This window comes from Citrus clementina, unplaced genomic scaffold (assembly GCF_000493195.1).
Source record: "Citrus clementina cultivar Clemenules unplaced genomic scaffold, Citrus_clementina_v1.0 scaffold_9, whole genome shotgun sequence".
Classification (NCBI taxonomy): domain Eukaryota; kingdom Viridiplantae; phylum Streptophyta; class Magnoliopsida; order Sapindales; family Rutaceae; genus Citrus; species Citrus x clementina.
In genome coordinates, this window is record NW_006261964.1 from 2,938,440 (window position 1) to 2,953,766 (window position 15,327).

At 31.9% G+C, this 15,327-nt stretch overlaps 1 protein-coding gene across 1 annotated transcript; it reads left to right on the forward strand.

The window, feature by feature from the left end:
• The first annotated feature begins 7,844 nt into the window (after positions 1-7,844).
• On the forward strand, positions 7,845-11,857 carry LOC18032931 (UPF0613 protein PB24D3.06c). Its single transcript, XM_006419744.2, has 9 exons — positions 7,845-8,177; positions 8,982-9,058; positions 9,473-9,578; positions 9,783-9,875; positions 9,985-10,050; positions 10,487-10,632; positions 10,970-11,078; positions 11,313-11,377; positions 11,486-11,857. Exons 1-9 carry the CDS (start codon positions 7,923-7,925, stop codon positions 11,631-11,633), a joined length of 1,065 nt encoding a protein of 354 aa, XP_006419807.1. The 5' UTR covers positions 7,845-7,922; the 3' UTR covers positions 11,634-11,857.
• Positions 11,858-15,327: the final 3,470 nt, after the last annotated feature.

The following is a 15,327-nucleotide window of genomic DNA, read 5'->3' on the forward strand; positions in this document are numbered from 1 at the left end:
ATCCCCACACCACTTTGGTTATATTCTTGAAGCATGCTTTAGGACTTTTGTCAACAAGATGGATAGGAAGAGTAATTCATTTTCCTATTTTTCTTACAATTTATGTGGCCACACATGACCTAAATATTAAAATATCATTCATATTTGTAGAAGAGTGTTCCATATATGAGTGCATCTTATGGTACACAACTTTACTCTAGGCGAATTCTCATTAAAAAAAAAACTATATTATCGGGTTGACAAGCCCATAATAAAAGCTTATCACACTTAAAATTGCGCACTAACACTGAAATAACTCTCAAATTTATATATCATTAATATTCTTCGACCAATCTTAGCTTCTCCCTCAAGAATGCAATGGGTACCACATCAAAAGGAAAGAAAAATTTGAATAAATGATGATTGATTGATTGATTTGAGGGTCCTTTTTTTTTTTTTCATTTTGGGATGGAAGTGGCAAATTGGGATTGCACATGTGAGAAAATGATTGGAGGATCCTTGTTATTGTGATATATATGGTACTACTCAAGTGTCCGTACCAGCTTTCGGCTTTGGCTATTTTGGACATCCAAGAATCATTTACATAGAATATTTCCTTGCTTTTCCACGATAAAGTTTATTCTCTGCTCAATTTGCAACTTAGCATAATTTTTCAAAGCAAATAATCTTTCAATTTCAGGAACAAGTCTTGACTCTCGAGCATTTCTGTTATACACTTTTTTATCCATCTCAACTAATCGTGTAAGAATAAATACGTGTGTAAAAATGAATAAGATAATATAATGAATAAGATAATATACACTTAGGACAATATTAGGGAATGCAAAATTCGTCATGAGAACTCTTCTTGTTTAAAAGACAATAGGTTGGGGATAAAGCTTTTTTACTTTTTTCTGATTAATTTTTTTAGGTCTGGCTCGAGAATGACATTCTAAGCCCACTAACCATAAGGATGACAAATATTTTTCACAGGCCTGCAGAAGCGCGTACATGTTTGGCTCAAGATCATACTTATTTAATTGTCCTTGAAAATCAGTTGGGCTAAGATCCAAATTTTATTTTTCCTCAATTTGTATTTCTAGTCCTTCTAAATGTTATAAATAAATAATTATTAGAAAAATTTTGAACTAAACAAAGTACTAAATAGCATCTTATTATTAAGCTTATATTAACTTAATTTTCATTGATTACAAAACAATTAAAGATATTGCATATTTATAGAGCTAGAAAGCTTTGGGGGTTTAGGGGGCAATTCACAAAATAGTGAAAGCTCACCACTGACTTTACAACACTCTCCCTTGAACTTCACCATGTAGGTACTTTACAAAGTGCGCTTAAATATTGCCTCATTAAAACCTTGCCAATAAAATCTAGTTGAAGGAAAAAGAGTATAGTGCACAATTGCTTAATATAGCTACTGAAATTCTTGTCTTCAAAATGTACTCCCCCTGATGAAATATCTCCTCAAGTGTCATCTATCAGTTTGATAATTTGTTGAATCGACGTATGCCAATGTTGTGAACTAACTTCTCAAACGTCGATGTGGGCAAAGCTTAAGTAAAAAAGTATTTGCTTGACATCAATTTTGTTGCCTTGGTATAGCTTACGAGTATAAAAACTTTTGGTGAGAAATGCTTGGTTCTAACTCCTTTGATGTATCTTCATCTATTTGAATAATAAAAGCAGTATTGCCTTCATTTATAATTGTTGGAATTTCTATTGTGGAAGTCAAATTGCACATGCTCTGAATATGACTAACAATAGACTGCAGTCAAACACATTCTCTACTTGCTTCATGTAATGCAAGGATATCTAAGTGATTAAAAGAGGTGTCAATGAAAGTCTGCTTAGTAAATCACCATGAAATTATTACACCATTGTAAGTGAAGACATATCCTATTTATGAATTAGCTTTGTAGAGATCAGAGAGATTAGCATAACGATAAGAGTAGGATTCTTTGTTGGCTCATTTGAATAAAATAACCCCAAGTCCAACGTTTCACGAAGACATCGAAAGATAGGTTTGATGTCATTCCAATGTTGCCTTATTGGTGCTGAGCTAAATCTTGCTAATAAGTTCACATATAATACAATGTCTAGTTTGGTACACAAAGTTAGATATAATAAAGTACCAATTGCATTGAGATATGGTACTTATAGACCAAGTATCTCCTCGTGATGAGCATATAATATATACATATTTTACCCTTAATTATATAATTGCTAGTTATTTTTATTTGTTATTTTTAATTAATTGGATTATTTCATTGAATAGGGAATTAATTGGAGATATGGATAAAAAGGCATGAAGAAACTCAATTTAGGAAGCAAGGGAGATTAAATTGAGAATCAATTGAAGGATAAGGAATTAAAAGAATTAATTTATTGAGATTTAATTCAAGAAAAGAAGAGATGCATCATGTGAGAAGCAATTGCCATTATTGTTAGCGTGTGCATGACATTAAAAAAAGGAATCCTAATGCAATTTTAAGTGGTAGGCACGTATGAGAGCAAAAAAAATTAAAGGTCAAGCCTTTCGGCTTTAGAATTGAAAAGGTCGGGCCCGTTTTAAAGACTATAAAAGCTGACTTTGACTTTTAAGAAAGAGACGACCAGAGGAGAAAAAAGAGAGCAGACGCAAGGCAGAGAAGAAAAGAAAATAGCGACAGCAGCAGTTCAATATTCCCATGGCTAGTTTTATTTTATTTGTTGCTCCCTATTCAAGTATGTCTAGCTAATTTTCTAATACTGAGGTTAAGGATGAAACCTTATTCAATGAAATAATTATCTTTTTATTAAATTAATTCCCTACATATGTGTTTTAATGTTTATGGTTCGTGTTTCACATGATTAGTTGAATGTTATTAAATTCTTTTCACCAATTTTGTCATGCATTATTGATTGTTAGAATTAATATTTGACTAAATCTATGCTTGGATCTATAAAGTTTATATATGATTATCTTTCATTATGTGTTTTTCATTAAATTATTTACACAGAGTGCTTAGGAAAACTTTGACTTTTTGTTATTCAATATGTTTACAGGAGATACTTAGATATCATACTATTAAGTAGAAAAAGAACATGCACAAAATTAATTTTATTTGGGCTTAATTGTTATATCCATGAGATGACATAGATTAATTTCGAGTTGTCACTCTAAAATAAACTAATTCCGCAACATGTAAAATAGCATGACCCTATTCAAATATTGGTAATTTTGTACACATAAGTAAAGTTCTTATAATTATCTACAATCATTTAATAAAACATTATGCCAATCCATTTTTTGTATGTACATGTGGAACTGGATGCTCAACATCAATACCTATTGATGTACAATAGTCATTAAACGTCTTAGATGTAAACTCATCATTATTATTTAGACATATGGTTTTTTACTGAATAACTTAGAAATTATTCCCCTAATCTTATAATTTGGGCAAGCAATCTTGCAAGTGCAATGTTATGAATGGACAATAAATAAATAGGTGACCATGATGCAGATACATCAATCAAAACCATAAAGTAACGAAATGGTCCACAAGGTGGAAGAATTGGTCCACATATATCTCCTTGAACTCCTTATAGAAACGATGAAGATTTGTAACTAACTTTAAATGGGGACGGTCTGACCACAAATGTTTCTTGTGAGCAAGCAATACAAACAATCTCATTAGACAATAAAATCTTGTAGTTCTTTAATGTATATCCCTGAGAATTTTTTAATAATTCTATGGATCATTATAGATTTAGGATGTCCAAGGCGATTATGCCACAACATAAAATATTTTTGGATTTGTAAACTTCTGGTTCATTATAGCATTAAATCGTATTTATGATTATTTAATACAAACCTAATAAGAACACTTTGAGCTTTTCAAATATATATTTCTTTCCTAAGACATTTTTAGTAATGCAGAGATAGTCTGCATTATTTTCATTTAAATTCAGGATATCCATTTCAACGGATATCTTTAAAGCTTAACAAATTCCTTTTAAATCTTACTAAATATAAAGTATTTTGAATTATTAATTTTGTTCCATTTGCCAACAAGAGTATGCTCTTCCGGAGCCTTTTATCAAGTCTGCAGGATCAGATATAGTATTTACATTTCCTTCAAATTATTTTATCTCTAATAAATATTTTATATTTTGAAGAATAGTATGTGTGGCTGCACTATCAACCAAGCATATAGTCCTAGCTTTCATTTACGAAATAGTTAATTTATTTCTAAAATCCATAAAAATACCCGACCCGATCCAATTCGAGTTGAATTCGGATGAATTTTTATTCAACCTAACCAACCGGAAACCCGATCGGGTTGATCCGAACCTAACCCTAACCTGATTTTGCCCAGCCCTACATTTAACAAAAGTTCATATTAGACATCATGATTAGATATGAACATTAAGTATATATGATGAAACTACAAAAAAAGTACAAAAGTTAACATATTAATAACTTAATAATTATGGCTTAATAATGAGAGCTTAATTAATGTGGACATTTCCATTACTAATTAAGTGATTCTTTTCTCTTCTGGGTCTTTAAAGAAATCAGAGGAATCAAGATGAGTTACATTAACAGGATATGAGTTATCGATTAAATTAGTTTCAATCTTTCATTTTCCTTTCTTGGATGCTTGGTAAAGGACCACAAAATGTTTGTCATCCGACAGGTGCATGATCAATGTCATTTTCCTCCACATCGATAACAAATTTCTTTATTATCATTTTTAGCATTATTCTTTCTTGCATCATTGTATTTATTAGGTCTCTCATAGACGTTCTATTTCTAGTGCGTCTATTTCTATTGTTCTATTATCTTGCGTGCCTATGATCACCATGATGACAGTAACCACGACCTCTCTTACCTCCGTAATTACATCAACTATTAATATATATATTTGCATTCGCTTTTGGGAATGGTTGAGAGCTAGTCAGACGTAATTTATGATTTTTCATTAGGAGCTCATTGTTTTTCTCAACAACTAAAAGAGTCGTTATCAACTCAGAGCATTGGCTGTGTCTGCATTCCTGATATTGTTGTTGCAAAACAACATTTGATACATAAAAAGTAATGGATGTCTTTTCATCTATATCTTTACTATTAATTTTTATACCACACAATTTTAATTTTAAGGTGATGCAGAACAAAATAGAGATGTAATAAGAGACTCTTGTATAATCATGGAATCTCAAGTTTAACCACTCATGTTCGGCATTTGGGAGAAAATATTCATCTAGTGGTTAAACATTTTCTTGAGATTACTCTACAAAGTTACTGGATCCTCCATCTTTTGATAGTGAGCTTTCAGGCTCTTATGTATATGGGGGCAGAGGAAAATCATGGCCTTTGATTTTTCCTGTAAAGATGCTTCGTTTCCTTTTGCTATAATATTTTTCAGACCCATAGCTTGTAAGTACATTTTAGCGTCCATTACCCAAAAAAAAAAAAAAATGTTTCTTCTGAAAATTTCAAGAGTAGGAATTTGTAGATTCGCTAGACTTGCCATTTTTCTAAAAGCCTTGTTATTAATAATAAAAAAGAAAATAAAAATAAGTATCACAACATAAATATGAAATATTTAAATATAAACAAAAGCAAAATTTACGAAATATGAAAAATCATCACACGCGTATTTAGAATTTCAAGTTCTAACTTAAAATCATAACTTAGAACTTAAGGTTCTAAACTTTAATGAGGTTAGAACTTCAAATTCTCACCACCTTATTTGTATTATAAACTTTAGGCTACAACAATAATATTCAAAGACAAATATATGTAAGAGCAAATCATGATTTATTGAAATTAAAATAATTTATAGGCAGAGTTAAACTAGCTATATAGCGAATAAATTAAACAAGATAAGCGATTGAACCAGCCATATAAATTAAATAAGTCATATTAACAAAATAATAACAAAATAATGATAATTACAATATAGGCGGTATTATAAAACCAACCATTAAAATTATCGTAAACAATAAACAATAAAAATAACAACATAACAAAAATAACGATAAAGCGTAGAAGAAATAAGCATAAATAAACACAAACAATAAAAATTAAATTGTCTGCGTCAAATTAGCCATTATGTTGACAATATATTATAAATAAACAAATAACAGAAATTTTTTGAACTAAACAAAGTACTAAATAGTACCTTTTTATTAAGCTTATATTAAGCTAATTTTCATTGATTACAAAACAATTAAAGGTATTGCATATTTATAGAGCTAGAATGCTGGGGGGAGGGGGAGGGATAAATAATCGATGTGGGATTTTGATATCACAAAATAGTGAAAGTTCACCGTCAACTTTACAACAACAAAATCCTATTTTTAACTATTGTTTAATTGTTAGAAAAAATTACGTAAAAGGACTACTATGAATTTTGCTAAACTAAAATCAAATTAGTGAACCCTAATTATCTTTAAATTCTAATATATGATATAATTAATTTTTTCACAAAAAATTTTAAATCAACGAAGAAAAAAATTACTTAATAACAAGAATTTTCTTATGTAAGAGTATGTCTACAATCTAGTTAATTGATTCTAGATGGTAGTAAAAGTTTTGGCCTTTTTTTATAATTTTATGAAAGAAAGAACTGTTAATATAAAAAAAGAGTTTTAAAAGGGTGTTATTAAAAAATAATTTGATGGTGCCATGGTAATGTAGTTTCGAAAGTAGAAGGCCCATTGAGGCCCAAAAGAGAAATTGGAGATATCGGAGATTTTCATTTTATGGTTGGGCTATTCACCAAACGCGAGAGCAGAGAAGAATCCGAGAAATGACGGGAGGCATATTCTTAACTGAAAATGTGAGTATCTATCACGCGCCTAGTGGAGCGACTGCTGAAGGATCTCTTTGTTTTTGCATGGTCTTCTCATTTCACATTCGTTGTTATTTTATTGCAAAAACATGAGTAATGTGATAAGAAATAAAAGTTTAAAACATTCATAATCATAACTTTAATGTTGTAAAGATAAAAAGAAAATAATAGAATTAATAGAGAAAAATTATTTTAGGAAACTAGAGGAGGTCGATGATAATTTCAATATTGAGAAATAAGAGAGTTAAACTTTTTTTAGCGAGTGTATATTTTACATTATATTTTATGACTATTTTTTTATAGAAATGAATATATATCTTTAAAATAAAATTTTAATATTGCATATTTTAAGTGAGTTGATGTTCATTTTTAAATGATAAATAGAATGATAAGTCTATTATTACACTATAAACTGACAAAATATGACCATTCAATTAATAAATACCATTCTTTTGAAAAATAATTAATACCACCTTATTAATTGAGATAAGTATTATTTTATAATAAAAGAAACTTGGCCAATTAATAATAAATTTTTGACAACTAGTTAAATTTATAATTATAAAACATTCAATGTATCAAGACACTTGACAAAAAATGGAGATCCACATAATACACTATACTTAAAATTTTTAATCACAAATTTTTCTAATACACTATTACTTATTTTTCACAATAAAAAATTTACCTGTAACAATTTTAAAGCAATAATCAAGTTATAATACACACCAAAAAACAAAAAAAAATACAACTTTTCACCAAAAACCAAATGCAGAAAACTATACAAAATCATCCTTAAGGATGCTGTATTATATTTATGGATTTATTTATAAGAAAAAAAAATTATATATCATCTATTTTTATTTTTATTTCAAGAAAAGGAACTTTGTCATGACGCGCTCGTAACAGCGTGCGCAAAACAGAGCCCTTCACTTGCAGTCCGAAAATTAGTGACGCAGACAAATCTTACTTTCCAGCTTCCAAGTACAAATCATAGATCCTCTTATTACCCTCAAATTTGCACAATAATTACAAATTCCCCCCCAACAAAATGGGATCAAAATCAAAGTGAAAAATACAATGAATCTTTCACTTTCGTCCTCAGCTTCCTCTTCATCATTAGCATCCAATTCATCTTCTTCTTCTTCAACAATAGCAACAACGTCATCGTCAACTTCTTGGTTCTCTGGAATTAGAGGCTGCTTAAATAGGTCCGCAAGTTGTAAAGTGACGAGCAATTCAGCTTCCGGTGGCCAGGATATGGGCGGCCCCGTTGTTATGGGCAAGAACCAGTTTCGTGGTGTCCTCTTCAAGTACGGTCCCAAGCCTGTTCAGGTCTGTTTCTTTATATTTTCTTTTGGGATTTTTTTAATTGTTACTATTGGTTCATGAATTGCGTTCAAAATTTAACTTTGATGAGATTTTAGGTGAATGCTGCAATTGAGAGTGAAAATTTTGATTCATTTGTGTATTCTTTGTTTTGATTCATTTGTAGATATGGACTTATGGCTGTGGCAACCTTCAATGACTTGGATTTTATTTTTCTTCTGAAAAAAATCTTTTGATATTTGAAAGATTAAATTTGGTGTTTATTTGTTGTATTTTATCTGTCGATATTGCGATTGGATATGAATTGTTCATTTGCGTCATTTGCATAGATGGGCTGATTTAGCAAGAATTTAAAATTTGACATTGGAATTCATGTATGATTTGATGAAGTTGAGGTTTCAGAAATCGGATATCTTGCTTGTATGTTCATATGTAATAACCTCCTCATTGTTTATTGGATAGTGAGTGTTGGAGCTTTGGATAATTTGAAAACTGTTTTTCTTCAGAATAAGAGTTGTTCATTTTGGTTGCTTGTAAGGACCTACTCAATGGCTTTTGAACAGTATAAGAATTAGATGTAGTTCTTGTGGACCAAAACTTTGGTCTCTCTTTTGAAGGGAAGGGTTTTATATTCTACTTTGTTGTAGTTGTGTGTTAGCTTTTACTCCGTGGCATAGAAACATGTAATTGGGCTGTGTACTGTGTTTTTTTAACTTGTTTTCAATTTATGCTGTCTTGTGGTACATTCAAATCTTTGCCTTTGGATTTATTTTTTCGAATGATTTTTACTATGCTTTCTTTGCCTTCCAGGTCGCATTTAAAACTGGTGACTATCAACAACAAGTTATTTTTATTGGCGGATTGACTGATGGCTTTTTTGCTACCGAGTATGTTTCATATTGTTAGCATTATGAACTCCACTACTTTTGGTATTTCTTTTCAACAGAAAGGCCACCTGGCTTTAGTTGTTACCTTCATCTAATAGAGGTTGTTTTACTTTAATCTATTTTATGCAAACATACCTGAAGACACAGCAGTCACATGTTTGAAGTGTGAGAGTAGATACTGATAAAAGCATGGCGACTGGCAATTGGAAACCTAGGCGAATATAAATATTTATTTTTAAAGGACATTCATTTTGGGGTTGCTGGAATACAGGAAGAGAACCTCTGTGTGATAGGGGGAGCAAATAATTAGGATTTGTTTGTTATTAGTTTTGGCTGAATACCAAATTCATATTTGAAACTTAACTTCCCACCCCTTGCCACCGCCTAACACTGCTTTCATCTTTTGATTTGCAGATACTTGGAACCTCTTGCAATTGCTTTGGACAAAGAGAGATGGTCACTTGTTCAGTTTCTTATGACATCTTCATATACTGGATATGGCACTTCCAGTTTGCAACAAGTAATATATGTCTGCCTATTAATTGTTATCTATGCCTTGTGACTGAAAATTTATATACTTACTTTTCTTCATATTTCCACCATTTTGCTCACTAGAGATGGAAACTGATATACGTTGCTTGCCATGTGTTTTCCTGCATTTATAATGATGTACTACTACTTTACTATTTAGACTTATAATATTCTTGCTCCAATTATTTATAAGGATGCAATGGAAATTGATCAGCTGATTAGCTATCTCATCAACAAAGACAATTCTGAAGGTGTAGTGTTGCTGGGTCATAGTACTGGCTGCCAGGTGATTAGTTATTGCATTTTAATTTGTACCGAGTTTGAAGTGATCTGAACGCTCACTCTTCGCATTTCTAACGAGTAAAATTATGCTTCTTGTATTTTCATAAATCTAGGATATTGTGCATTATATGCGTGCAAATGCAGCATGTTCGCGAGCTGTCCGTGCTGCCATTTTTCAGGTACTAACCATCGATTTTGAAATATTTGTTGTGTTATTGATTGCGAGTCATAACTTGTTGCTCTCTGTACTTACTTAAGAATGTTTCTACAGTGTATGATTAGTTTTGACTGATAATCAATGTTTCTTGTGACCCATTCTCGTTTTAAATTGCAATTATCAGATTAACTTATCTATTGATACCTGATACCATTTGTAGCTAAACTACGGAGAATTAGTGTATCACCAATCAATGTGAACGTTTGTGGCTAAGCTACCCAACTGATTTTTTAGACTTGATACCATTTGCACAGACATTCACCTTTTAGTAACGAATGATTGCTTTGATCCCTTATGAAGTTTCTATCTTCCCTGATTGAACATTTCATGTCTTTGGTTTTTTCTTCACCTTGTGAATTTACATGCTGCTTTGGTCATAATACGAATTGGATTGCCAGGCTCCAGTTAGTGATAGAGAATACAGAGCAACTCTTCCTGAAACAGCTGCTATGATTGACCTGGCTTCAAGCATGATTAGAGAAGGGCGGGGATCAGAGTTAATGCCTAGGGAAGCAGATCCATGTTCTCCAATAACTGCCCAGAGGTGGTTATACTTATGTATTCTTGCTATTGTTGAATACAGTACATCTCATTTTTCTTTATCTTGTTACTTTCGTCAATTTTGGTGTTGTGAACTTCTGAACTTGAGTTGCAGTCAAAGTTTAATAATTAAAAAGTAGTTTATTTATATCTAGGTAATTTAAATATGATCTTTGCACATCATGTTCATGCCTTTAAGAATTTTAGTTAACAATGTGAAATATGAAATATCAGTGATTTGCACCACAGATTTACTGGATTGCTACATTACATAAACGGTCAGATAATTGTTTAGGGCTTTATAATGGTGATTTATTGCTAAAAGACCACATTTTTTGCAGGTATCACTCTCTTTGCGCCTACATGGGGGATGACGACATGTTCAGTTCGGACCTTAGTGATGACCAGCTGAAACAGAGACTGGGTCACATGGCTAATACTCCTTGCCAGGTCAGCACTCTTTTTACTTCTTACTTTCCTAAAAGTCTTAACTACTGTCACCTTTCAGCTTGGGCTATCACATTTTCCTTTGTTTTGCGATGACTAATATTTGTGAGGGCTAAAACAAGGGGTGGGAAGTATTTGATTATTACAAGTGAAAGCAATGGGTCTTTGCTTCATTACAATGAACTAAGTGCATGGTAGTTGTCTACAACTCGGGTATTTCATATTTTTTCTGCACAGGTTATCTTTTCCATGGCCGACGAATATGTGCCAGAGTATGTTGACAAGAAAGCATTGGTTGAAAGGTGAGAATGTAGCCATTTTTTAGTCCTTTGCATCTTAGCCATTTTTTGGAGACTATTGACATTTCTGACTTAAACAAATGATATTTGTTAATATTTGAAATCATGCAGATTGTGCAGAGCTATGGGTGGCGCAGAGAAAGTTGAAATTGAACATGGGATTCACTCGCTTTCTAATAGAGTTAAGGAAGCTGTCCAGGCAATTATTGACTTCGTTAAAAGGGAAGGACCAAAAGGCTGGGATGATCCATGGAACTGATGCTGTGCTTTCTGTCATCTTTATGATTTTCATTTTTTGTTTATTGTTCCTCCTAAGATTCAGCATATTCAATTCTTTATATATGTTAGAGGCCGCTGATTTTATCTTATCAGCTGAAGTTGTGGGGATATTGTGATGGGTGAACAAGTGAACATTGTGTAAAGCGATTCAACATTGTAGAGTTTTCGGTATTAATATATTCAGAATTTTGCTTTTTTTTTTTTTAATAACCATTGCATTGCTTGATGATTTGGGCTATGGGTGTGTGTTACTCTCATTGCTTTGATGAATCTCATTTTGATACTCATAATTAAAATGTTTAACTTGTTGCACACGTTGGAAATGCTGAATCCCCTCAAAAGTTTTGAAGTCATTCATTGAAAATTTTGAAATTTAAGACCTAATTGTCACTTCAGTTGAGTTTTTTATTTCTAGCTTAAGGGTGTAATCAACTGAAGAAGAAAGTTCCTTTTTTTTTCCCCTTTTTTCCTTTTTTCTTTTTTTATTCTTTAAACATAACTTGTTGAAAAAATCCAAGTTTTCTGTTAGGGAACCCACTTCATTCATTCGTTGCCAAAATTTTATCCCGCCTTTTCTTTCCTTTCAACCAATACAAGCTCGGTTTTTAAACACTTACTGAAGCCTATCTTTAGTTCAAAAATCTACTTTTAACATTTTTCTTTATTCTTCTTCAGGTCAAGACTCGGTGGACACTGTTACATCATTCAGAAGGTTTACTCCCGAAAGTACCAGATTTTAGCTTATCAGCTGCTCCTTCATCTTTCTGGTTTATTATGATTAATATTTTTCAAATGAGAAATTGATGATTTGACTTATGGATGATGAAGGAATATGGAGAGCGGTCAACTTGGGAAAAATTATATACGATAGCCAAGCTTGATGAAATGAAACCTCCTGCTCAGCTGGTTCCGCTCTACTTTACAAGATGGGATGAAGTTATACTCAGTAAACAAGGAGAGGGAATTGATATGGTGCAATACCAAAGGACTTAGATTTGAATGTATCGTGATTGCTAGCTTGTGATCACGTCGTCTGGTTTCAGTTTATTTAAAAATTATTTATTATCACAGAGATCATATCTATTCTAGAAAAGGTTATTGATCACACTAGAATTTCTTTTGCAGCTGTATAAGCGGAACATTATATGAGTGTGTGAGATCCGCTTGGCTTCTCCCTCCAAGTTGTCATGTCAATCGCATCTTTCTTTCAGTCATGCAGTATCTGCTCTTGTCGATCTTACTGATCCTGAACATCAGCTGAAACCTGAAAGATCGAGCATATATGGTTCAGTTGGCATTCTCTCTAGTAAGCTTCGTAAAACATAGTGATACTGACGTCTTCTGCATTGGTGCTTAATGAATCTTTAGTGTTTAGGTTACACTATTCTTCTTGATCATACAGCGATATCTTAAGTCTCATATTAACAAGTTAAAATACCCTAGTTTAAGCTACCTATTTAGTTAAGTATCCTATGGTAACAGTTTACCCGAGATTCATCTTGGACTTAATCTGTTTGCTTGATTTTTCTAAATGCGGTTGAAATTGTATTATCATCTCGTTTGGCTGCTGTCCATCCCTCAGGTCAGCAAAATATTACGTACTTTCCCTCTTGAGGACCTCAAGTTCTCACGAGGATTATTGGGAACAGAACAGACATCTAGTCGCAAGTTGGCTCTGATACTAATTGTAATAGTATGAGCTCAACAACTAAATAGATATCACCTGCTTTGAACACAAAAATCGTCACGAATTTTATTATTGGGCTTTGTAACCTAAAATGTGTCTTCTTAGTTAGGAGAGCTCATAACTTATAACATATATATATATATAGGAGGCTGTTCCAATCCGGGAGTCCCGAATTGGAACAGCCTCTTTTAATTTTTTTTGGTTTGGCTGCACATGATGGGCTCCACCATGTGCAGCCACAGGTGGCCTTTGGATTCAAATCCAAAGGCCACCAGCCTCTCTCCTGGACATTGTTCCAATCCGCTTTTGGATTATACTCACTTTTTCTTGTCATTTTGATTTGATGTTACATGGTGTCATTCCTTGATTAACACCATATGGAATTGGTTGGAAGTAAATTGCATCATGGAAGCCAAATTTTCAACAAGATGCACGGCCATTGCATGAATGATGAAATTTGAAGTGTTTCATAGCACTCTGCTTATCGACGGCTTTAACCAGAATTTTTCAATTCACTAGACAACTTTGTTTATCAATCTTATTTTGAGCAGCTTCTAATAGGGAGAAGAATACCCTCTTCGTCACTGCTGTCTCAGTGATCATACTGAGCCTGAACAGCTTCTATTAATTACTCAATGATCATACTAAGCCCGAGCAGCTTCTAAATAAGTAGAAGAATGCTCTTTTCATTGCGGCTGCCTCAGTGGGTATACTAAGCTTGAGCTAATCACCACTGTTTTTATGCATAAGAATTTGTTATTCATGCGTAGGAACTGTTTTTATGCATAGGAATTTGTTATTCAATTCACAAGTTGTTCAATAGACAACGGGCATCTCAGTTGACATGAACTCCAGTCCAAGTATTGATGCAATTAAACTTTCTCGAATAATAATAAACTCAAAGGATGCACCATTCAACTTTATTATGCAAGAATTATCTAAAATTAAAATTATTGTTGAAATGAACTAGAAAAATAATGGCAGCTGATAATGCACTATTCAACTTTATTAAGAACCCAGAGTAGTGTGATTGTTAACATGTTCAGTTATATCAATCAATGTAGAGGTGAAATCAGTTAATAACTTCAAATCTCCTATATGATTCATACTTGGAATCAAAAAGCAACAATTAAGATTGTGTTGCTTTTTTAAGAAATAGTCATGATACTTCTCGAACAAGAAATAATTACGAGTATTTTTCCGTCAAACTTAATATATAGACAAGGGTTCGACCACTTCCATCACATGTTACTAACTATTTTCATTGGTTTAATTTCTTCCAATATTTCAGCATTACTTGTTTATAAATTTTGTTAATATTTATACACTTATAAAGTTCATTTTTATCAATACTTCATTTATGATAGCTTTATTGAAATAGAATACGTGTGATGGGATAGAGAATATTTCAAATTAATTTTATGCAATTGGTAATTTGAGGGTAAAGACGCGATTACAGTAAGATTTCAGTTTTAAGAAAATCTAGACTTTAAACAAACTTCAACTAAATTCCTATTAATAAAAAAAATGAGAATACAATATTATGAATTTATTTCCATTTTTTATGCAAGCATACAATTTTTCAAATAAATAATTATTATATTAGACATCCCAAAATTTATTCTAAAAGTTTAATCATAAATGAGGTTACATTTTATTCAATGTTGGATTTTTTTCACTATTTTTAAAATATTTTATTATATAGTTTTTCTAATGGATACAATGAATAATGAATTTATAAATTAATTTTTCCCTTAAAGAAAAAAGTGCTGAATCTTGATACGGACGTATCCTCAGTGAGTGGAGCAAAAAACCACTTGGCTTAGAGTTAACTAAGAATTTCTTGATTCAGTACCATAGATTTTAGAATATGCCGTATGGTTTTTTCTTTTTCTTTTTCCCCAAAAGATTGAAAAAAAAAATTTACATCACAGACAATTGCCTTTCCGCTATAAATTGCAACTTGAATGTACTACTCTAGCCAACA